The sequence below is a fragment of the Phyllopteryx taeniolatus genome, chromosome 14 (genome assembly GCF_024500385.1).
Source record: "Phyllopteryx taeniolatus isolate TA_2022b chromosome 14, UOR_Ptae_1.2, whole genome shotgun sequence".
Classification (NCBI taxonomy): Eukaryota; Metazoa; Chordata; class Actinopteri; order Syngnathiformes; family Syngnathidae; genus Phyllopteryx; species Phyllopteryx taeniolatus.
The window spans coordinates 19,840,741-19,863,438 of record NC_084515.1 but is presented as its reverse complement, the minus strand read 5'-3'; the positions used below and the strand labels follow the sequence as shown (position 1 = coordinate 19,863,438).

Sequence of the window (22,698 nt, the reverse complement as noted above, 5' to 3'; positions counted from 1 at the left end):
CTGAGGGTCTCTTCCCCCTCACCCCCCGCACACCACAGAAGTTTCACTTCCCAGTGGGACTTTGACGCTTGTGTGGAGGGCGTGGCACTTGATGAAGATGTTGCTGTGAAGGCGAGATCGTAGTGGGGAGCAGTTTCTGGCCTCACGGGACAAAAATATACGAAGAGCGACGCCACGCTGCGGTGGCGTGGTGAGGCCAGGATGCTAGTTGCCGTGACAACGATACAGAAAACAGCCACGGAAGGGACTGAGGCCAAATCTGGTGACTCAGCAGAACGTGACCATGCGTTGTCGCCATGGGAACGTGATCAATCGTAGGAGTTCATTTCATTGCAATATTATTTTGTTGCAAAACGTTTTTGTTACGTTTAAAAATATAATCAAATAGAATATAAAACTGTTGTTTTTTTTTCTTTTATTCCTGTATGTTGGGACAAGCTGTAAGTCATAACTATTGTTGTATGTGTACCTTTTAAGGGGCGTGGTCTCGGGAGTCTTGTCAGTAGCTGAAGTCGTGTCATTTGCATGTGTTGTGGCCCGCGGCGGCTCCTTGCGAGTGTCCTCATTTCCTATTTGTGGGTTCAATCAACGGCGCCTGTGGCTCTCCTTGCCCACGTGCCAGGGTATTATGCTCGCTTAATTGCTCCAATTTTTTTTTCCACCTCACTTGAGTTGCGCCGTATCTCAAGCTCGCTCATTGCTCCAATTAAGTAGCCAGTAGCCCCAAGCGAGAAATTGAGCAAGCGACGATTCTGAGCTCGAAAACCCGTAAATGGGGCAACTGCTGAGACAAGGCGCTCCCATCAGGACATGGAAAAGAGAGAAGAAATAGACGCACGCTGCTGCCCTCTGCTGACACTTCCTGTGTGCGTGCACGCTGCAATGAGACACGTGTGCAGCAGGGGGCGCTTTGCTCATATAGCGCTTCTTCCTTTTGTGGAGTGGGACAAACAGGGTTTGCACTTGGACAGACAACACACACACACACACACACACACACACACACACAGTGAGCGTAAATTTAGAAAGTGGTCGTCACATCTAAACCTGTCAGCCAATATCATTGTCACTGTGTGTTTGAATGGGTGTTAGACACTTCAACTGTGTGTGTGTGTGTGTGTGTTAACCGCCATGCACTATGTTTCCCATGAGCCTCTGCTGCTGTTGCTATGGCAAAGAGGGCAGGAGACTGAGGGGGAGCGGGTGCATCTTCTTGTAGTGTCTTGTTAGATTTACTCGTTCTGATCTTATGGTCAAAATGCGCACAGATGGCACAAAGTAATGCTAAAACTGCGTTTTTTTGGTTTTTGTTTTGTATTTTTGTTGTTTTGTTATGGTGATGTCACTTCCTGCCACTTCATCCTCCTCCTACATGGTCTACCTTCCCTCAGGATAGAACCCACCGAGCTTCTCCTGAGTCATGTGACCACGCTCGCCCCCCCCCCCTCCCCCTGGAGAACATCACACCCCCACAGTAGAGCAACACACACACACACACACACACACAGAGTGAGGAGGCAGAACAAGTGAGAGAGGAGGCGAACGCCAATGAGGAGCTTGACAGGCGAGGAGGACTTCATCTAACCAGAAGAAGAGGTGGAGTAGTCGAGGGTGGGGGGGTGCTTGTGGAGAAGTGTGTGTGTGTGTGTGTGTGTAAGGGGGGGGGGGGTTGTGGGGGTCTCGGCCCTGAATGAAGGAAGCTCTCCGGGATTGGTTTCTTCCCTGCTGCCATGGAGCAACGTGAGGAATGAGGGCGGATGGTGAGGGCAGGAAGCAGCAGCAGCAGCGGCGGCGGCGGAGGTGCGGGCGCGGTGCGCGCCGGGCGGCACGGACGGTGGCGCCGACGGTCCCGGTGGAGGAAGATGGCACCCGCTGCCAAGAAGCTGGAGTGTTTCTCGCCCATGTTGTGCCACTGCAAGGTGGCGTGCACCAACAGCACCATCTCGCTCATGTTTGGATGCAAGGTGGGTGGGCCGACACGCCCGTCACGTCGGGGCGGAAGGTGGGCGTGAATTTCACGGAAAAACCCAAATCCTGACTGGCGTACGTGAGCCCTTGTACGGCTCTTCTCACCAATAATCTTCCACTTGCAATGTTTAATTTGACTTGAGGGCAAGTGAGGCCGTTTGGAACGTTACGCTCATTTTGAATTGCAGCCCGTACGAGCTTATTGGGGATATTTTGAACTGAAACTTCCCAGCCAATCGGAGAAGGGCTTCCCCGAGTAGCAGACCAATCACAGGAGTCAAGGGCATATGTTGAGAAATAATGAAGTTATGCTGTCTTGAATATGAAGGTGGTGTTGGACCAGGTTTTCTACAAAACCTTTTCCCCCACACTGAAAACTCCATTTCTCCGGAATTGACAATCTTTTTTTCTTTTTTGCGAATTCTTTCCGCGTTGTAGTCAGGTTGAAGTGGCCGTTCCAAGTAGACTACTCGCAGGTTGTTTTTCTGGGCAAATCTTGTCACGTTGCTAATTGTAGCGATTTGAGAATGATGAACGATTGCGAACGCAGTCGCTATGTACGTGTCATATCATTTTTAAAATAAAACCTTGGTGTGGTTTTGAATAGGGCTGCAACTAACGATTATTTTAGTGATTGATTAATCTGTTGATTATTTTTTGATTAAGTGATAAATTGGATTTAAAATTCCAAAACAGGACATTATTTCAAATGGACAGTGCAGAAAATGCACAAACATAAATTGTTGATGATTCAGTTCCTGGTTTGGTCCGTAATAGCCGTCAGAAAATCGGCAACAATGTGGACATTTGGACATTTTTCAATCAATCAAACAAAGGCTAAAAGATAAATCTGTTATCATAATAGTTGTTGATTTAATTTGATAATCATTTAATTATGAATGACTGACGATGTACCAAACAACACTTGAAAACCGTTTTTTCATGACAAGAATTAAGAATACGCACTGGTGAGTTCACTGTCAATGATTGGAGTGGGCCATCTGAGTGTCTGCTGCTTTTGAGTGGGACCGTCTGCTGTGTGCTGCGTTGAAAAGGACAGTGTTGAGCTTGCTGATGGATTTTTTTCCAACCAAGATCGATTTGTGATTTGATTGCATGTTTGTGTTTGTGCTTCATGAAGCTTCCGTTGTGTTTGCTGTCTGCTGTGTTGCTCTTCATCGCCTCCTCTTCCTCGCCCTCCTCCTGCCACAGCTGCTGATTCTGCTATTTTTAGCATCGTTTGTCAGCCGGTCGTCAGCGGCGTACCTCCGCCTCATCCTCGCCGCGCGCGCTCTCGCTGAAGAAGCTGACGAGGATGAAGACGATGACGAGGATTGTCCTCACTGGACACTTGGCGCCTCGCCTCCGTGTACGAGGGTGTCGCTACGTCGGCGTCTTCCGCTTCCATTTCCTGCAAATGCGTGACCGCTGGTCCGATCTGATCTCGTTTGATCCGATCCGATGGGACCGTTGCGCCGACGGCGTCGTGGCCGGCCGTCGTTCCTCCCGTCCTTTGTGATTTGGGCGGAATGCACGTGGGCGTGTTCAGGAGTTATTGGGCTAAAGGGGCCGATTCCACACATAAAGACGCTCGGAAGCGCGAGGCGGACCTCCTCGCAATCTTTAGTAGCTCGTTTGATGAAGTTGGCCTAGCGTCGTCATTCGGAGCCGAAAAGAATAGCGTCCCCGATATTTGGCGTTTTGATGCATATGGGCATCGCCTTTAAATCCCACAGCTGATAAGACATCGATTTAAAACTGGGTCAACTTCAGAGAACTATTTATTTATTTGAATTTACAGTTCAGTTTCTAAGAGATTCTTATGAGCCTTGGAGCTTTTCATGCTTTTTGGTTTTTGTTTGAGCTCAAAACCAAACTAGGCAAAAGATGACCGTTTCTGTTATATTGAAATTTTGGAAAATATGATTTACTGTCGCAAAGTTAATTTGTTGACATTTTCGCTGAACTTTGAGACATGCTGCTGAGCCTGAGAGCTCCCGGCACATTTTGAAACAAAGATGTCTGTTGTCCAAGAAAAAAGTAACAAACTTGAACATGTTTCAAATTTACCCAAGCTGTTTAATACACACTTGCATTGAAAGTGTCGGAGTTTGTGTGATTCAACATTTTGACCGCAAAATGAATATCAGCTCCAAGTATGGGTTTCGGGCTTCCCTGACAACTAACATTCGGTATCGGTCTATCACTACGCACCTTACGCAGCAAGTACAGCGGCGCCTTGAGATACGAGTGACCCGACGTCACGGTTTTTAAGTCCCTTCGAGCAGCAGATATTTCAACACAAACGGTGTAGCAATACACATAGACAAGTAATAACAATACTCACGGGCAACTATTCTTTAGTCTCTGTGATGAACTACTGATATAACTGTTGCTTACTGAGCTTGATTGTGACGTCTTCATGTACTGTATATCTGTATGTCAGTGTAATACTGCCCCCGGGTGGCCAAGGCGCGCACACAAGGAGAAGCACAATGCCTGTTGAATTAAAGCAAGAAATGAGGCAAAAACGGTGTCATTCTTTACATTTTATTTAATTACATCAGGACTGTATGTTTACACAAAATACATGATTATAGAGTACTATTTCATTGTTATAAAACTCATTACAAAACTGGAACAAATTCAACTTGTATCTCAAGGCACCACTGTGCCTAATTTTATGAAGTCGAACTCTCGTGTATCTAGTACGTATCCTAATGACAATGGACAGGTAGTAATTGTGATTTGAACTATTAATGAATGAATTCTTTTAGCGTATATACTTCTCTGGGATAAATTGGCCCACCTTGAAGTGAACTGAAGTATTGTGGTAAACCTGAAGATGCGAAATCATCCCGGCGATTGTGACGCCAGAGACAAAGTGTGACGACGGCCATCGAACCTGCGACGGAAGTCGCTGCGGCATAACGTCCAGAGAAAGACTTCTGCTTCTTGACGTTCTTTGAACCGCATCACTCGTCTTCATCATATCTCGCGTGGCGGAGCGTGCTCGTGCGACTCATCTCGTAATCCGGCGGTTCATCCGCTCCGACGATCGGTGGGGTTCCAGATGTTGCTGCGGCGTCCCCGTTGACCCCTTCCCCTTTGCCGTTTCAGAAGTACCGGCACCACGATGAGGACTCGTCGCCTCAGGAGGACCGGAGCTCCCCGCAGCTCACAGAGGAGGCGGGCGGTCCGGAGCTGGTCCAGGTGGCCGAGAAGAACCTGTCCCAGATCGAGAACGTGCACGGATACGTCACCCACGCGCACATCTCCCCCATGAAGGTACCGCCACACGCCCGCGTTGGCTCGTCTTTGGTGGTGTGACCCCTGCTTCGGTCTCACTGCCAGGAAGCAAAACCGGGAGACTTCGGTCACGTGGAAACGAATGTTTCTAAAGTTATGCTAACGCGATGAGGGAAAGCCATCAATTGATTGATTGACAGCAGCAAGAAAAAGTACGGGAACTCTTTGAAATGATTTCTGCATAAATTGTGTATCAACTGTGATCAGATCAGCTGCGTCACAACGATAGACAAAGTCTGTTTCAAAGGGGAACTCGACCCAAGATGTCAAAACTTTGTTATACGGTAAATGTGCAGGTCTTCTATATTCAATCTTGCTTACTTAAATCTATAAAATAAAGTAGTGTAGTGTTTATTCTAAAAAATATGCTTCCTTCCTGCCTGCTTCATTGACGAAGGAAAACATCAAGAGTTATTCAATATTCAACTCCGACGAGCTACATATTTGACGGTTTCATGACATGTGCAACGGCTACATCGTAAATCCTAAATGTCATCATCTGCATGTAGTTAGCGAGTTGCGAGCCCACCAATGTTGCTTTTATCCTTTGCTGCGTGTCGTCTGGTGACTGCTGCGAGTTTTCCATCTCGGTGAAATCCCCCGCTCGCAACAATGCGCCAGTGGACGCAGTTCGCGAGCAGCGGGCCGGGCGCTACTTGTGCTGCGATGCCACTTCCCGTCTAGAGCCGAGGATGGTTTCACCCAACGTGGCGACCCCCTTACGATGATGAGTTATTCCCTTTAATTCTCATTTCATGAATGCAATATTAATCGACGTGCTGGCACACTCGGTGTATTCTCCCCCCCCCCCCCCCCCCCCCCCCCAAAAAAAGGGGTTCAGTTCCTATTTAAACTAGTAGCACACAGTCCGATGTTTAGACATTCAGTCAAAAGATGGACGCATATCATTGTTTGTTGCGTGCTATTCCATGAAACAGTTTGTTTGTCCAGTCTTGCCACTTGGACGAAGATCAGATCTTAGGAGCAATTTATGCAGAAGGGTTCACATACTTTTTCTTTTGCTTCTTGTGGGGCCGATGATGTCGCCGCGACGTCATCGGCGACGACGGAAAGGTCACGCGGGCGGCTCCCGCGTCGTCGCCCCGTGTGAGCCTCGGCCTGTTGTATCGCGTGTGTCCCGCAGGTGGCGTCGCTGGAGTGCGTGCTTGACGGCTCGCCATCGTTAGGACGCCCGGAGCTCCCCTCCTCCCCCGCACCCTCCTCCCTCTACCCTCACGGTGACGACAGCCCCCTCCCGTCCTGCTCCTCCAACCCCTACCCCCCCGTCCAGGTAAAGCCTCACCCCCTCCCCTTGGGCGTGCCCGTTTGTTGCCATGGTAACCAAACATTGTGTGCGTCACATACAAAACATTCTTGAATCATTTACTGGGCATCGAGAAAGGACCGCATTGACGAGCCTTCAATAAATATTTTCCTCAAAATTCGACACACACAACAAACACCTGCAAGAACATACAGGCCCCTCCAAAGGTATTGGAACGGCAAGGTCAATTCCTTTGTTTTTGTTGTATACAGAAGACATTTGGGTTTCAGATCAAAAGATCAATAAGAGACAAAAGTTTTATTTCACGGTCTCCGCATCGAGATGTGTTCGACATCTCAGGACGGCGCACCTTTTGTTTGAAGCCTCCCATTTTTCAAGTGAGCAAAAGTATCGGAACAGATCCGATGAAATGAACTTCAAGCGAATAACCTTGAATGTTTGGTGGCATAACTGCATCGAGCCTGCGACCCGTCGACCGCACCAGACTGTTGCGTTCTTCATTGGAAATGCTTTTCCAGGCCTTTACTGCATCCTCTTGCAGTTCTTGTTTGTTTCTCCCTTCAGGCTCCTCTTCAGGAGGAAATACATGCATTATTTTTTTTTTTGGTATTCAAATTTGATTGAAATGCACCTGTACATTTGTCGGTGGCAGTCAACGTTTGGATACCAAGTTGCGAATATCAGCGTCCACGGCTGTGGACGGACGGATGATAATGCTTTTGCAAAAAAATGGGGGGAAAAAAAGTCCAAATCAAAACAAGTTGAATGTGTTTGATCTTGGAATAGCGCTGTGATGGGTTCCGGATGCGCCGAGCATGTGACTTGCTGCCACGGTCCTACGCGACCCACGTGTCTGAACGCGCGTTGTTTGTTGATGTCCCGTGATGACGGCGGAGAGGAAGTGACGCAGTCGTCGGCGGCTGCGTTTTCCGTAGCGCTCGCCCTTAGTAGGCTGGCGGGATCGCTGAGCAATGCCATCGTTCAATTTGGGGACAACGTGCAAACTCCACACAGGAAGGTCATTGCCCACATCAGATTCATTTTCTCTCGCTCTCTCATTCTGTCTCTTATTCTCTGTGTCCCTCTCTCATATTCTCTCCCTCCCTTTTTCATTCTCTCTGATTCGCGCTCTTTCTGTCAGTCTCATTTTCTCTCCCTCCCTCCCTCCCTTCTTGTTTGTCTCTGTCTCTCGTTTATTCTGTCTCTCGTTTCTTGCTCCCTTGATCTCACTCATTTTCTCTCATTCTTTCTCTCTGCCGCTTGTTCTCCTCTCTCTGTCACTCTTGTTCTCTCTGTATCTCCCTCTGTCATATTCTCTCTCTCCTCTTTTTCTCTCTGCCTCTCATATTGTCTCTGTCCCTCTTTTTCACCCTGTGTTTTAATTTAGATATATTTTTTTTAATTCTCCCTCTTGCCTCTCTCATTCTCTCTCTCTCTCTCTCTCTCGTTCTCTCTGTGTACACCCAAAGCGATGCTCTCTCACCCACGCAGGTTAATCGTCGCTTTTTTCATTCCGTCTTTTCCGGCGTCCGACATCCGTCCGCACCTCCTTTAAGAAGAGGAGGAGCACCTCAGCATTTGTGCGGAGGCGCAAGGGGGGGTCGGTAGCCACGGAGTGAGCCCCCCCCCCTCATCTCTCAGCCGGCTACCCATCTCCAGTTTGTCGTTTGGGAACGAGCGGCACGCTCCGCTCGATGTGCTACGCTAAAAAGATGGGTCGCCGTATCGTGGCCACCCTGAGGAACCGCCACCTGCCGGTAGGTCCCCCCCTCTGAGTAGGAGGCGGGGCAGGGAGGCGGCGCGCTCTGGAGAACACACGTGGAGCTCCTCGATAATGAAGACAAGGATGAAGATGCTGCGTCATGTTGATCACGTGACATAGTCTTCTCTGCATGTCTTCCATATCGCATGTCACGCCTCCTCCTCATCGTGTGCGTGTGTGTGTGCGCGCGCGTGTGTTGTCACACTCTAATGTTGTCGTTGTAGTTGTTGTCTTTGTTTTGGTGACACTTGTTTATCTTTATCCAGATTTAGTTCTGATGTAGGGAGGACCAGGTTTAATCCTGCTCCAGTACAGGTTTAACCCAGATTTAGCTCTTGCTCAGTACAGTCCATGTGTAGTCTTGGTTTAATCCAGGTTTAGTCCTGTTTTTTCAGGTTTAGTTTTGGTGCAGTGTAGTTTGGGTTTAGTTCTGGTCCAGGCCAGGTTTAGTCTTGATGCAGTCCTGATTCAATCCAGATGTAGGCCTGGTTTACTCCAGGTTTAGTCCAGGCTAATTCTTGTTTTGGCTGAGTCCAGCTGCCACTCAGCATCTTGGTGTGTGAGCTGGCGTGGGTGGTGAAGATTTTGTGTGTGCGTGTGTCCCCTGTACTGGTATAATCCTGGTTGAATGCAGGTTTAGTCCTGGCGCAGTCCTCTTGAATCCAGTTTTAAGACTGTGTTAGACCTGATTTAGTTCAGGTTTAGTTCTGAAGCGGTCGAGGTTTAGGCGAAGTTTAATTGTGGTTTAGTTCAAGTTAGGCCTGGTGCAGTCTTAGTTTCCACTTGGTTTAATCCAGGTTAAATCTAATTTAATTCCCTGGTTTGGCTCAGTCCGGCTGTAACGCAGCATTTTACTGGCATGTGTTAAAGGTTAGATGTTGTTGTTGTGCGTGCGCGTAAACATCAGCATGATGTCGTGTGCAGATGAGAGGAACCCCTGCAGTAGCACATGCCTCGCACCGCGTTGCCTAGCAACCTCCTGACATGCACCAAAAACCCCACCACGCACACAACACGCCTCTGTTTATTACCACACGCGCACACATTGTGTTATCATGGCACTGATGTGACATCACTGCAGTATTGCCTTGTTGCATCAATCAAATTTGATTTGTATAGAAGCTTTCATTCATTCAAAAATGCAACCCGTTACTTGTGCTCAAATATCGCGACAGTCCTAACTATTGTTCTGCTGCCGTTTGCACCCCTATCGCCCTTGTCGGCGCCGTCCCTCTGTCGCCTTTTCAATAAACATCGGAATGATTGCGAAATGTCCAAATAAGCGAAGGGACTATTTCGAACGCCCCTGTTGCACAGCCAAAGTGTTGCAGCGCAAAAGGCATCCACGTCCGCCATTCTGCAAGGCCATGCAGCTGGGGGGGGGGCAAAAATGCAACACAAAGGGCGTCACAGACATCAAAACAAACGATTCAAATTGCATCTTGTCCTGGCGCCGTCCTGGTTTAATGTAGGTGCAATACTAGTTTAGTCCAAGTTTAATGAACGTGTAGTCTAGGTTTAGTCTTAATCATCATCATTTAGGTGTGGTTTAGTCCTGGGTTAGACCGTTTTCTCTCCGAGTTTAGTCCTGGTTTAATCAACATTTAGGCCTTGTTGAGTCCTGGTTTGGACCTGGTTTAATCCCGGTCTAATTGTGTTTTTAATCAAGGCTTAATCCTAGTTTAATCCTTAATCCTGGTTTAATCAACATTTAGGCCATGTTGAATGTAGGTTGAGGCCTTGTTCGATCCCGGTTTAGACCTGGTTCAATCCTAGTCTATTCCTGGTTTTCATCTAGGTTTAGTCCTGGTTTAATCAACATTTGGGCCATGTTCAATCGCATTTTGGACCTGGTTTAATCCCGGTCTAATTGTGTTTTTAATCAAGGCTTAATCCTAGTTTAATCCTTAATCCTGGTTTAATCAACATTTAGGCCATGTTGAATGTAGGTTGAGGCCTTGTTCGATCCCGGTTTAGACCTGGTTCAATCCTAGTCTATTCCTGGTTTTCATCTAGGTTTAGTCCTGGTTTAATCAACATTTGGGCCATGTTCAATCCCATTTTGGACCTGGTTTAATCCTGGTCAAATCATGGTTTTAATCAAGGTTTACAACAACATTTAGGCCGTGTTCAATCCTGGTTTAGAGCTGGTTTAAAATCCTGGTCCAATTGTGGTTTTAGGTTTAGTCGTGGTGCAGTCCTGTTTTACTACAGACGTAGGCCAGGTTTAATCCTAGGTTAGTCCTGGCACAGTCCTCACTGAATCCAGGTTTAATTCAGGTTTAGGACTGGATTAACTCATGTTTAATCTAGATTGAGTCCTGTAGGGACCAAAGTGGTGTTTTCATGGGACGATGAACAGCGCGTGTCTGTCATTTTATACTCCAAACTGATTTGAGGCAGAGCCATTGAAATGGATTCCGGCGTGCCACCGCTCTACTCCGCTCCGGTCACGTTCCCCGGCCAAAGTGCGGACACGCACGGCGCCGTGCGTCGACCGAAGGGAAACATTGATTATTCATGGGGTGGACGCCCCCCACACGCACCCGCCCGCTGCTGACATGTGCGTCCCTCGCTGAAGGCCGTTCGGCGTCACATGCGGCACAGCGTCGCACAACTGTGGTGTCGAAGTCGTGTGTGGCAACAGAGACGGGATCAAACTTATTCCGAGCCGTCAGGGACCGCCATGTCCTCGCGACAACATTTTGCCTCCGGGGCCGGCGCCTGTCCGCCCGGGCCCCGCGCTGCCCGACACGGACACCCGCAAGCGCGGGCGTCACTGGCCACCTTTACGGCCTGCGCGGTGCCGGCGTCGTGCCGCGCTCGCAGCCGCTTCCTCAACCTTCGCGACAGCGTCAAGAAGAGTCCCACCAAGACCGGCGCCAAGGTGGCGGGCGGCCGCTCGGAGGCGGCCCGGGCGCCCCTCGCCTTCGCCAAGGTAGTCGGACGGGTGGTGTGGCACTTCATCTGTTGAGGGCCTGGAGCGTTCCAGATGTTTCTACTTGGATCGTTTACTTGTTTAGTATTTTTTGGTCTGACTGGGAGAAACTATACCATAGTTGTACATCAAGGTTTATCTTTGGTTTAGTCCTGGTTTAAGATAATTGCTGATGTCCTTTATTGATCCTCAGAGGTTTAGTCACGGCATAATCCCTGTTTGAGGCTGGTGCAGCAAAGTCTGGATTCAGTCCTGGTCCATTCCGTGTCTAGTCCTGGTTTAATCCAAGTTTAGTTTTGGTTAAATCCAGTTTCAAACCTGGTTTGATCCTAGTTCCAGATGTTTCTTCCTGGATGATTTAGTTGTTTAGTCTGCTCTTGTATGGCTAAGTGAAAGGTTAGTTTTACATCAAGGCTGGCAAAACAGGCGAGTGCGTGCATCCTTTGTATTGTGCCGGATTTCAGTCAAAAACCATCTTGGCGAAGTCTCGGCGGATGATCAAATCGGGGTTGGTGTCAATTTCCATGGCCTCTTTTCTTCATAGCCCGCGAGGTGCAGAGTTGGACAAAACGGTGAACCGGTGTATTGGCTTTGACAAGTTTGTTCCGTATATGGCAAAGATTGACTCAACATTTATAGTCAGTAAATCATCATTTTCAGACCAATTAGAACGAGGTCAACGGATGTGCGATTGGCTGAGGAACAGGAAGTGCATGGCAGCGCCATTGACAGGCGTTGACTTCCTATCTTCATGTCTTACTCAGACCAGGAGGTCCACACTTTTGCCTCGGGTGAATTTGAAGGACGCAAGTTCCACTTTGAAATTCTTTGATTTGAATATATTTACAACGCTAAAATGAATCAGACAAGCAATTGTTTCAGTGCAACGTCACAGCTTGGTGTTGAAGGTGATGAGGCAACTAGTTTAGCGCTATTGAAGATTTCCTGAACCCTGCTCGAATAAATGCACAGCAGCCGACATTCATCTTGGCATTGCGAAGCAAATCATTTGGCAATCTGTCGAAAGCCGAGCATTTCTAAAGCGTTGACTTGAGGATCGTTGACAAATCTGACCTTGACACAAAGCAGAAAAAACATTTGAGCTTCTAAACGCTTCTCTCTTGAACTACTGTGTTCCGAAGAGACATTTTGTGATGACTTGTTGTAAATAGTTTGATTGGCACCGTACCCATTTCCCCTTTTTTTCCCCCCACAGCCACGTACCATGCTGGCCACCTCCACCCCTTTTTAAAAAAGGGTTAACTAGCATTGCGGCCCGTGTCAGATGTCCCTTTTAGTATATGCCGCTGAAAAACGGTCGGCCGGGTCGTGGTTTGGACAACTCTGACATCGACGGTCTGTCGGCCATTTGTATTTTCTGAAGTTGAGATGACAAAGCGCCCGGGCGGATCGATGCGCTCGATCGCGGGCTAATTTTAGCCGTCGGGGGGCGGCAGCAGAGCGGAGCGCCCTCGCGGCGACGCTTCCTTCCTTCCTCACGCGGCATGGCGGTGACGGGGATGAAGGCTCGCTCCTCTTCACGCCCGTTACGGTTTAGCGCAGCTTTCCGAGCGGCCTAGGACCCAAGACCCGCCGCCAATAACAAACATCTACCGAAATATACCCCAAAGTGTGATTCCTAAACGCTTGAATATCATTTCAGAGTCGTTTTACAACAGTGTGGAGATTTCTTGAAGTGTGCTGTGTGTCCTCTTGTTGTTCAGGCCAACCCTCCTCCTGTACTGGTCAACGCAGACAGCCTGGACACGCCCCCTTACGTGAGTGTCGCGCCTCCACAGGAAGTACCTTTTACACAGATGTCCCCTCATGGGTCAGATGAAAATGAGTTTTGGAGCACTACGCAGTTGGCGTTAATGACATCATTGCTGTCGCATAATGACAGCGTACTGGATCACTTTCAGCTGGTGAATATTGAACAAATTAATTCATTCAGTTTTAAGATGAGTGTATTTTATAAAATGAATACAAACAAAGCACTTTGTCGATGTTTTGCTCGACTTACAGTGGGACCTTGGTTTTTGTGCGGTTTGGTTTTCCATGATATTTTTGGGGTTCAAATTGTTTCCGGTTTCTCGGTTTTCAGAATCAGAATCTTTATTTGCCAAGTATGTCCAAAAACACACAAGGAATTTGTCTCGGCTAGTTGGAGGCGCTCTAGTACGACAACAGACTGTCAATTGACAGAGAACACTTTAGGAAGGATAGGATAGGAAGGAGCGTTCACCTACAGAAATAAGTAACTATGGCAACAAGAAGTACACCTACAGGAAGTAGTAACAAGCTACATGAAGTAGGACATTTTGCCACAGGAAGTACACCTGATATGTGTGTGTGTGTGTGTGTGTAAAAAATTGCTAGAGGAAGCATTGGATTTAGCAACAGGAAGTACACTTCCAGGACGTCGTCGAGCGACAGGAAGTAGTAAAAGTAGTTAGTAGCGCAGCTGATGGAGTGCACTCATTGTACTGTCGGCTGTCAACCTGTTTTCTTTCTTCTGATGCTGTTGCATGAACTTTAACCTTGGTGCGCGGGCGGGTGCGTGCAGGTGAACGGCACCGAGGCGGACTGCGAGTACGAGGAGATCACATTGGAGAGGGTGAGCGCCATCTTCCGGGAGCTGTCGTGCGCTCATAATGATGTCACTGATGACGGCGTGCGTGCGCGGGCGCAGGGTAATTCGGGTCTGGGCTTCAGCATCGCGGGCGGCGTCGACAACCCGCACATCGGCGACGACCCCAGCATCTTCATCACCAAAGTCATCGCGGGGGGTGCCGCCGCACAAGATGGACGCCTCAGGTGTGTGTTACCCGCGACCTCCTCGGCGGCTTTCACTCACGCATGCATTATGCAGCAGAGCGCGCGCACACACACACACACGAGTGTCACGTTGACGAAGAACTCGTCAGCCTTCGCCTCTCGTGTACAGTGAAGATGTTTGATGACGTCATATCTTCCCGCAAACAACAAATGTGGACTGCAGCGTTTCTAGGGTTGGGTCATTTTGCCATTTTATTAATTAGTTTGATTTTACTTGTCAGGATGATTAGTTTTTTAATCCATTTTTTAGTGGCGTCTTTAGTTCAAAGCTGCTAGTTTACAAAAACGGAGTCAGTGTTGACAATGGCCATTTAGCGACTTGTATCATGTTGAATTGTTTCAACATTTCAAATTGATTCAGGGTCGTGTTTTCAAGGGACCATTTTGCAAGCAGAAGCACTAATATTCTTTTCCCAAACTTTGGTTATTAGGTTTTGCAGGTGAACACAATTGTACTTTTTCAGAAAAAAAGATAAAAAGGGAAAGTAATGCGGCATACCCAGGAAGCACGTAAAAATAGGGCAACCGCAATGAAGAAATGAAACATGTTAAATATAAGACAAAATAAAAATAGGGCTTTGACACAAGCAAACACTCAAACAACCAGAAGAAGCATCAGGCATCCAATGTGAGCGTAACGGCAAAATCTCATTTGTGCGTCTTGAAGCTGCTGCAAACGTGTCAATCGGAGGCGTGTTGCAGATGCGTCCGCTTAACAAATGAGCCCATCGGGCGCCGCCTTTCGCTCATTCGGCCGAGCGGCCGGCGAAGGACAGTCTGATTTGCTTCAATTTAGGAAAAGTAAGTCAAACAAAGTTGATGCTGGATAACTTGACTGCAACGAGCGATTATTTTAAGAATCGATGAATCCGTCGATTATTTTTTCGAATAATTGATGAATTGGATTGAAACTATTTTGACATTTCCAGCCACTTATTCAAAACCGGGACAAGATTTCAAATTGAGAGTGCGGAACATGCACGAACATAAAATGATCATGATTCAGTTTGTGGATTGGTCCACAACGGTTGGCAAAAATGTTGAGTTTAGCTGAAAAGCATACGTTTGCAAATGTCTTATTTTGAAAAAACAAAGCACATTTTCTTTTTTGATGAATATCACCTGTCTGCTTTCATGGCGAACAACAGAAATCTGAGAACATTTATTGGTGACATTGTGAAATTTCGAGGATTTGGACAATTCAAAGCTCAACGGGGCGTTTCAACGTTTAAATGATGAATTGATTCATTTTCCGTGCCGGCGCCGATCCCAGCTGACTCTGGGCGGGAGGCGGGGTACACCCTGAACCGGTCGCCAGCCATTCGCACCTTCGGGCAATTTAGAGTCTTCCATCAACCTAGCACGGATGTTTTTGGGATGTGGGAGGAAAGCGGAGTCCCCGGAGAAAAGCCACGCGGGCACGGGGAGAACATGCAAACTCCACACAGGCCAGGCCGGATTTGAACCCGCAACCGCACAACTGCGAGGTAGACGTGCTAACCGGTCGGCTAAACGATGAATTGATTATCACAATACTTTGTTGATTCATTTGCTAATCAATTAGTTGCTGGACCTCTACTTTAAGCAAAGAGTGATTTTTGTGACGCAAATGGGAGCTGTTCTTTTTCGGAGCCCACCGAGCTGACGAGCGTTTGCGTTTTCAGGGTGAACGACGTCATCCTGCGCGTCAACGACGCGGACGTCCGCGACGTGACGCACAGTCGTGCCGTGGAGGCGCTGAAGGAGGCGGGCTCTCTGGTCCGACTGTACGTGCGGCGGCGGAAGCCGATGGGGGACAAAGTCGTTGACGTCAAACTCGTCAAAGGACCCAAAGGTAACCCGAGCCAAACCAAACAACAATCAATTCTTAGCTCAAGAAAGGCAATGAAATCAAATGAGGGATTTTATGAGCGGGACTCTTTGCTCGGTGTCATGGTGTTTTTGTGGGTGTTAGGTCTGGGCTTCAGCATCGCGGGGGGCGTGGGCAACCAGCACATCCCGGGAGACAACAGCATCTACGTCACCAAGATCATCGAGGGCGGCGCCGCGCACAGAGACTCCCGACTGCAGATTGGAGACAAACTTCTGGCTGTGAGCGGCGTCGTGGTGACATGCGCGCGGCGGGTGTGACGCGCGTGTAAGATGCGCGTGTGACGTGCGTGTGCAGGTGAACAGTTGCTGTCTGGAGGAGGTGAGTCACGAGCACGCCGTGACGGCCTTGAAGAACACGCCCGATGTGGTCTACCTCAAAGTGGCCAAGCCCAACACCGTCTTCATCGGCGACGTCGCTAACTGTAAACGAATCCAACACTCGTCTTCAACAAGTTTGGCTTTAGCTTCCTTCTTCTGTTTTCTCCTTCTCTCCTCGTTCTTCTTTTCTTTACTTTTTTGTCAGTTTTTTTTTTTATTATTATTTTTCAAGTTCTTTTTGTGCTTTTGTTGTTCTCCTTTTTCATTTTCTCTTTTATTTCTCGTTTTTGCTTTCTTTGACTCCATTTAGTTTTTCTTCATCATTATTCTCCTTCTCCTTTGTTTGTGTGTTTTGTTAGCGTTCTCTCAGCACCTGGAGAATCATATCAGCTCTCCCAACTTCCTGTCTCAGCCCCTCGCCCCGCCGACTTCATCCGGACGCTATTCGCCGACGCCCAAGAGCATGCCGGGAGATGACGACGTTGCACGGTATCGCGGCGCCTTTTGTTCCTCTTCGTCTATCTCACACGTCAGTTAGGCCGCTGCTGGGCTACAAGTATCCACTCGAGGGCACTCAAGACGCAACGGGTCGTCATTATTAGAGGTCGACAATAAAAAGTCACTGACGATGGGTTGCCACGTCGACTGTCGGAAAAGACATTTTCAAGTCAACTCGTATTGCCGTGTTGGCCAAATACCGAGCGTGTTCGGAGAGGCGCGTGGCGGGACCCTCGCGTGTGAGCGATTGCGCTTGTTTGTGTTTCAGCAGGGAGCCCCGCAAGGTGGTCCTGCACCGCGGCACCACAGGTTTGGGCTTCAACATCGTGGGCGGCGAGGACGGCGAAGGCATCTTCATCTCCTTCATCCTGGCCGGAGGACCCGCCGACCTCTGTGGGGAGCTGAGGAAGGGAGACCGCCTCGTATCCGTATGTCGCACGTGTGCCGCCACTTTCTCATTGCGTAATGTCGAACCCGAGGCCTGTTGGCCACGTCCGGCCCTGCGCGTCATTTTATGCGCCCCCCCCACCCCTCCAACCTCCCTCGGTGAAGCTTGCCACAATTGTTCCTCGGCTTCGATCATTAACTAGTAACGAGTAACAATTCTCAAAGCACTTTTTTTTTTTAGGTATGATAAGTGCTATGCAAATAAGATTTGATTGAAGCGTGATGGTTCGAGTTCCCACACAGAGCATATTAGCATCTAATAAAATCAAAGTCGATCGCAACCGTCACAATGAAAATCTGTTCGGCATCTCACAATTTGCAGTATTGAGGTACAAAAAATATAAGCGCACACTGATGAAAAAGACAGGCTTATTGACAGAACATGCGGTTTTACACGCTTGGGAGAAGGTCCATATTATGACACAGTAGTAGTGCCAAGGCCTTGTCTGTAAACTAACACAGTGCAGCTCAGTTTCTGCTCGCGGACTGTTTTTTTGTTCTTGTCGTTTTTTCAAACTGCCAAATGAAGCTAAAGCTATTGCAAACGTCATAACTTATTAGTGTTTTCTTAATTTGCACTTTTTACATTGTTGCTACCTTTATTTCCTCAAAAGAAGACAAAGGATTGATTTTTTTAAGCCGTTGATGTTTCAGTTTAAATGTCGCTAAATCTAAAAAAAAAAATAAAAAAAAAAGACAAGCAGTCTTTTCTGCCTTTTGTTCTCACAGAAGTGAGAACATAAAACCCAAGTGTGTGCTTTTTGCCGTCGTCGTGGCCAAAACAGGTTTGACACAACTGGTAATATGTGTGTGATGTGTGTGTGCGTGTGTGCGTGCGTGCGTCCACGCACAGGTGAACGGCGTGGACCTCCGCAGCGCCACACACGAGCAGGCCGCCGCCGCGCTCAAGAACGCCGGGCAGACGGTCACCATCATGGCGCACTACAGGCCCGAGGGTGGGTGACGTTATGAACATTGAGACTCGTTGATGGAACTCATTGATGATTTGTTGTTATTCCCAGAGAACTTCTCACAAACAAATAGTGTCACAAGGTCAAAATAGTCACAAACGCAAACAAAATTCAGCACAACAATCAGGTCTTATTTGCGTACGACTGCTACTACTTAAAAATGTTGTTTGTGGCCAATAAATAATAAAAGAGTGCAGTATATGGGGTGGCCCAAAACGTTGTTTCCTGATTAGAACACCAGGGGTCGCAGTTTGTCAGTTTGTGTGCGAGGGTCAATCGCCACGTGTGCAGGTGCGAGTCCCCGACTGTCTTTTGTTCGCGTCTGTCCGGCTCAGTCGCGTCAGGCCGCATCGCTCGCTGGGCGGCGGGCTTTAGCGTCGCGCGATGAGCGTTTGGGGACGAAGACGAGACTTGACGGGTCGACGTGTCACTGTGCCGTGCAGAGTACAGTCGCTTCGAGGCCAAGATCCACGACCTGAGAGAGCAGATGATGAACAGCAGCATCAGCTCAGGATCAGGATCTCTGAGGACCAGCCACAAGAGGTCGCTATACGTCAGGTCAGACCCCGCCCTCGGCTTCCTCTTGTTTCTTCCTCCTCCTTCCTCCCGCTGACGACTGGAAAAATGTCGACCTGCGCAGGGCCCTGTTCGACTACGACAAGACTCGGGATTCGGGTCTTCCCAGTCAGGGTCTCAACTTCAAGTTCGGGGACATCCTGCACGTGGTCAACGCCTCCGATGACGAGTGGTGGCAAGCCAGGCACACGGCGGCCGCGGGAGACGTCGAGGAGGTCGGCGTCATACCCAGCAAGAGGAGGTCAGGCTGCACAACAACAACATCGCACGCGCGCAGATTGCTGACTTTGCGGTTGTCTGCTTGGCAGGGTGGAGAAGAAAGAGCGAGCGAGGTTGAAGACGGTCAAGTTCAACCCCAAGTCTCGAGAGCGCGGGGTGAGTCGGGCCACGCCCGCTTCACGTCCACATCTGCTTCTACTGTATTAGCATGGAGCATCCTAGCATGTAGCACACTAATTCTTCCTCTTAACATGCTAGCATTTAATACATTAGCCCTGCTTGTTAACGATTTAGCACCTGCCGTGTTAGCATTTCAGTTAGCTCTTCCTTTTTAGCGCCTATCAGATTAGCTTGTGACACATTAGCCCTTCTTGTTGCCACGTGTTATTGCGACTCCCGCTCGCACTGGCGGCAGGGTACGCCCTGCTGCAATATGATTGGCTGATGCATCCGGGATGGAAGGGCAGAATGTGACGTGAGCATGATTATGAATCCCCCAAATCCTAACTCGAACAAACTTGATTGTTTTCATTTTGTACAAATGTGATCCATATTTGGAATGGATCATCTCGTTTCACTTCCTGCCTGGATGCAGCAGCCAATCATACACTGCCTACAACTACAGTGGAATTATCTCTTTTGTTAGGCCTGGCACACACACAGGGATTTTTTTTTAATTTGTGACAGTCGCCACGCAGGAATAAAAACAAATACGGCATTTAACAGATTTCAAGATTCTGTCGCCCCACTGGCAGGGGCGCCTCCGCAAATGTCCGAAGGCATTCGGCGATGGTCGGCGGGCTGGCCGCAACCAACCATTACTTTTCCTGTTTGTACAATTTGTATTTTTTTTGGGGGGGGTTGAAACTTTACGTTTGATGCTGTAAGAATCTCGCAAAGTTTTTTTAATTTTTTATTTTTTTTTAGCTCTGCTTGCTATCGAGCGTGTACTAACGAGCGCCCCTGAAGCATCCCACAGCTGATCTTAACCGCATGTCGCTGATCTTCGAGCGTCTCGGCGGCGTTGCGACCGATCGCTAACGGCCCGACTGACGACCGCATGACCCGACGCAAAACTCGACATCGATGTCTGTCTCATGTTCCTCGCCTTCGTCGCTCAGAAGGAGCCACACCTCCTGTAAATATTTGAATATTCAAATATTTACATTTGCACCGCTGCCGTGGTAACTCTTTCATCTCCCTTGAAATGGCCACACCCCTTTTGCTCGGCACCCCCACCTTGTGTGCGTGTGCGTGTTTTTGTGTTTGCTTGAGAGTAGGCAGGCGCCAGTATGAGATTGTGACGGTCTGATAACCTTGAGGAAAAATATGGCCTGATTGCAATCGGAGCTCTTGTTTTTAAAATGTATTATCAAAAAAATCGGGTAAATAAAAACAACTTTTTTTTCCCCGTTGAATACAACCAATTTTATTTTTAAACAAAATATAGAATTTTTAGTTCATTCATAAACGTGTTCAATGTTAAGGTAAAACAAATAAATTCTTGGTAAATCCCAATGTCCCATCACCAGTGAGCGAACAGAACCGCGCTCCTCGCGTGGTCGTCGGGGGCAACGGGTTGGCTGCTGCAAAAGTAGATATCAAATACAAAAACAATGACAATTCAACATTTTTTCAACGAAACAAATTGAATGTGTAAAAAAATCAGTGTAAAACACAAGAAAATGTAAATGTAAATATCTACAAGGGAAAGAAAAAAAGCTTGGAGGAGCCGAGCTCTGGAAAACGAGCTTCCCTTGTTTTGGAGAAAATTCTCAAGCGGCTGCAATCCACTCTACTCGCTCTTCTTTCGAGGAAACCCAGGCTGCAGACCAAAGCAGCTGCACTTTGAACTGCCTAAATGATTAGGAGAGACATTTTTTGCTACCACGGCCCACCAGTTGAGAACCCTTGCATTCGACACTTTGGCATCTTTGCAAGCAGCCAATCATATTGCAGCAGGACTAAAAGCCCATTACCAGTAACGGGCAATTTCAAAATCGCTGTTTCCCTTCAACACGCCGACTTGAGTGTGTCAACCCCCCCCCCCCCTGGCTACAATAGGTTTCGGTTTCAATCAGCGCCCCCGGCGCCTAAGTCCCCCCCAAGTCCATATAGCGTAGTGACGCCCCTGTGTGTGTGTGTGTGTGTGTGTGTGCGTGTTGACTGCTTTCTCTTCTTCGTCATCTTCCTCGTGCTGTTCGCATCAGGACCAATTGTGTCCTTCCCCTGCTCCCCACATTTGACTTACAATTTGTGTTTGACCTTAACGTGCCGTTGACTCCGGACTACCTGTCCCGTCCTGTGTACTTCCTGTCCCGTCCTGTGTACTTCCTGTCCCCTCCTGTGTACTTCCTGTCCCCTCCTGTGTGCTTTATGTAGTCGTCGGGCGACAAGCGTAAAAAAGGCGTGTTCGCAAGATCCTTCCTGTTCGGGAAGAGTCGCGACGCCAGCGAGCAGGAGAGCAGCGACGTCGAGCGTGAGTATGGCGCCACGCCCGCCGCCGCCACCCGGGCGCTCATTGATCAGCGACAGGAAGAGAGATCAGCCGGTGACCCGGTTGTCACGGCAACGAAGCCGCCAATCTTTTTTCCCCAATTGGATCCAACCGGCCCAAACGGCGCGCTCCTCTCTCGCGTTGCGTCTGCTCTCTCGCTCTGTCGCTGTGACGTCGTAACGTCCTGTTTTTGTGCTTCTTCTTCTCTTGTCGCCTTCAGGACGCCATCGACCTCCTCACCAAAGGGCACAGTGAGTCCACCCCCCAGTGCCCCCCCTTACCCCCCCCACACACACACACAAACAACCATCTCCACCAGGAACTTTCATTATCCATCCGTTCGGGGTCAAGGGTGAAAAGTGTGCTCTGCATTCAACTCCTGTACTCTGATCATCTTAAAACCAATACTGTGCCGTTGCCTTCACAAGACACCCAATTACTCAAGTAAATTGGTTAAATTACGTGAATTACTTTGTGTAATTTACTGTCAGCATAAATACGACTGTTGCGGGAAGTTCTGTTGTTTGTTGGCGAACACCCGTGGACAACGGAATCCTGAAGACCAAGAAACTCTGGATCAAGTTGTGGAGAGGTTTAAAGCCAGGTTGGCTTCTCGAAAAATAGCTCAAGGAGCACCCTTCCGTCCATCCTCTGGAAACGGAAAAAGGATGGCACAAGTGCAAACCTACCGAGACGTGGCAGAGCCGGCGAGGAGCGCGCCGGTCAGAGAAGCGGCTGAGAGGCTCCCTCTGGAGGAGCTGCGGGAATCCACAGCTCGCCTGGGAGAGAAAATCCATCCGCAGGACAACTCCCAAAACTGCAGCTACATAAAGCCATAAGAAGTCCCGTTTGCCGCCACGTCTGGGACGCCGCAAACGTGTGGGGGAAGGCGCTGGGCTCAGATGGCAACTACGTGGGATTTTTGGGCCTAAATGGGGTTGTGATTGAATTGATGGGCGGGGCTAAATTGAGTTTGGCAATCCTGAAAGAAAACCTGTTGATGGCTGCAAAACACATTCAGTGAGCCAAACAAAACATAAAGTGTGCAGAGCTACGGAACGGTGTCCATTGAAGTCCAGAAAGTCAAACAAACATTTCCACATTTTGATTGGCTCGAAATTGTCAAAATGAGTGACCGTTTGTGTTGCTTCAAAGCTCAATTGAAAAGAATAACAAGAAGTAGTTTTTTTTAAAGCCCCG

The 22,698-nt window shown here is 48.5% G+C and overlaps 2 protein-coding genes across 14 annotated transcripts in view; one reads left to right on the top strand and one right to left on the bottom strand.

Moving 5' to 3' along the window:
- dlg1b (discs large MAGUK scaffold protein 1b) overlaps window positions 1-22,698 on the top strand; it is a 41,182-nt gene that overhangs the window by 14,665 nt on the left and 3,819 nt on the right. For 3 of the 13 annotated variants that reach the window (XM_061797383.1, XM_061797378.1, XM_061797388.1), the window contains 15 exons: window positions 5,089-5,256; window positions 6,422-6,568; window positions 12,987-13,040; window positions 13,829-13,879; window positions 13,955-14,079; window positions 15,765-15,934; window positions 16,055-16,191; window positions 16,268-16,394; window positions 16,650-16,779; window positions 17,057-17,216; window positions 18,089-18,191; window positions 18,650-18,764; window positions 18,847-19,023; window positions 19,091-19,157; window positions 21,384-21,480. In XM_061797383.1, coding sequence (XP_061653367.1) covers window positions 5,089-5,256; window positions 6,422-6,568; window positions 12,987-13,040; window positions 13,829-13,879; window positions 13,955-14,079; window positions 15,765-15,934; window positions 16,055-16,191; window positions 16,268-16,394; window positions 16,650-16,779; window positions 17,057-17,216; window positions 18,089-18,191; window positions 18,650-18,764; window positions 18,847-19,023; window positions 19,091-19,157; window positions 21,384-21,480 — 1,828 coding nt within the window. Of the gene's footprint in view, window positions 1-1,661; window positions 1,965-5,088; window positions 5,257-6,421; window positions 6,569-8,020; window positions 8,320-12,975; window positions 13,041-13,828; window positions 13,880-13,954; window positions 14,080-15,764; window positions 15,935-16,054; window positions 16,192-16,267; window positions 16,395-16,649; window positions 16,780-17,056; window positions 17,217-18,088; window positions 18,192-18,649; window positions 18,765-18,846; window positions 19,024-19,090; window positions 19,158-21,383; window positions 21,481-21,718; window positions 21,750-22,698 lie in introns of those variants that run through there. The other 10 variants (XM_061797387.1, XM_061797385.1, XM_061797386.1 and 7 more) reach the window with 9 other exon arrangements.
- rasal2 (RAS protein activator like 2) overlaps window positions 20,425-22,698 on the bottom strand; it is a 30,167-nt gene continuing 27,893 nt past the window's right edge. Inside the window, exon 19 of the mRNA XM_061797359.1 lies at window positions 20,425-20,587. Within this exon, the coding sequence (XP_061653343.1) occupies window positions 20,462-20,587 (126 nt within the window). The 3' untranslated portion in view covers window positions 20,425-20,461. The remainder of the gene's footprint in view (window positions 20,588-22,698) is intronic.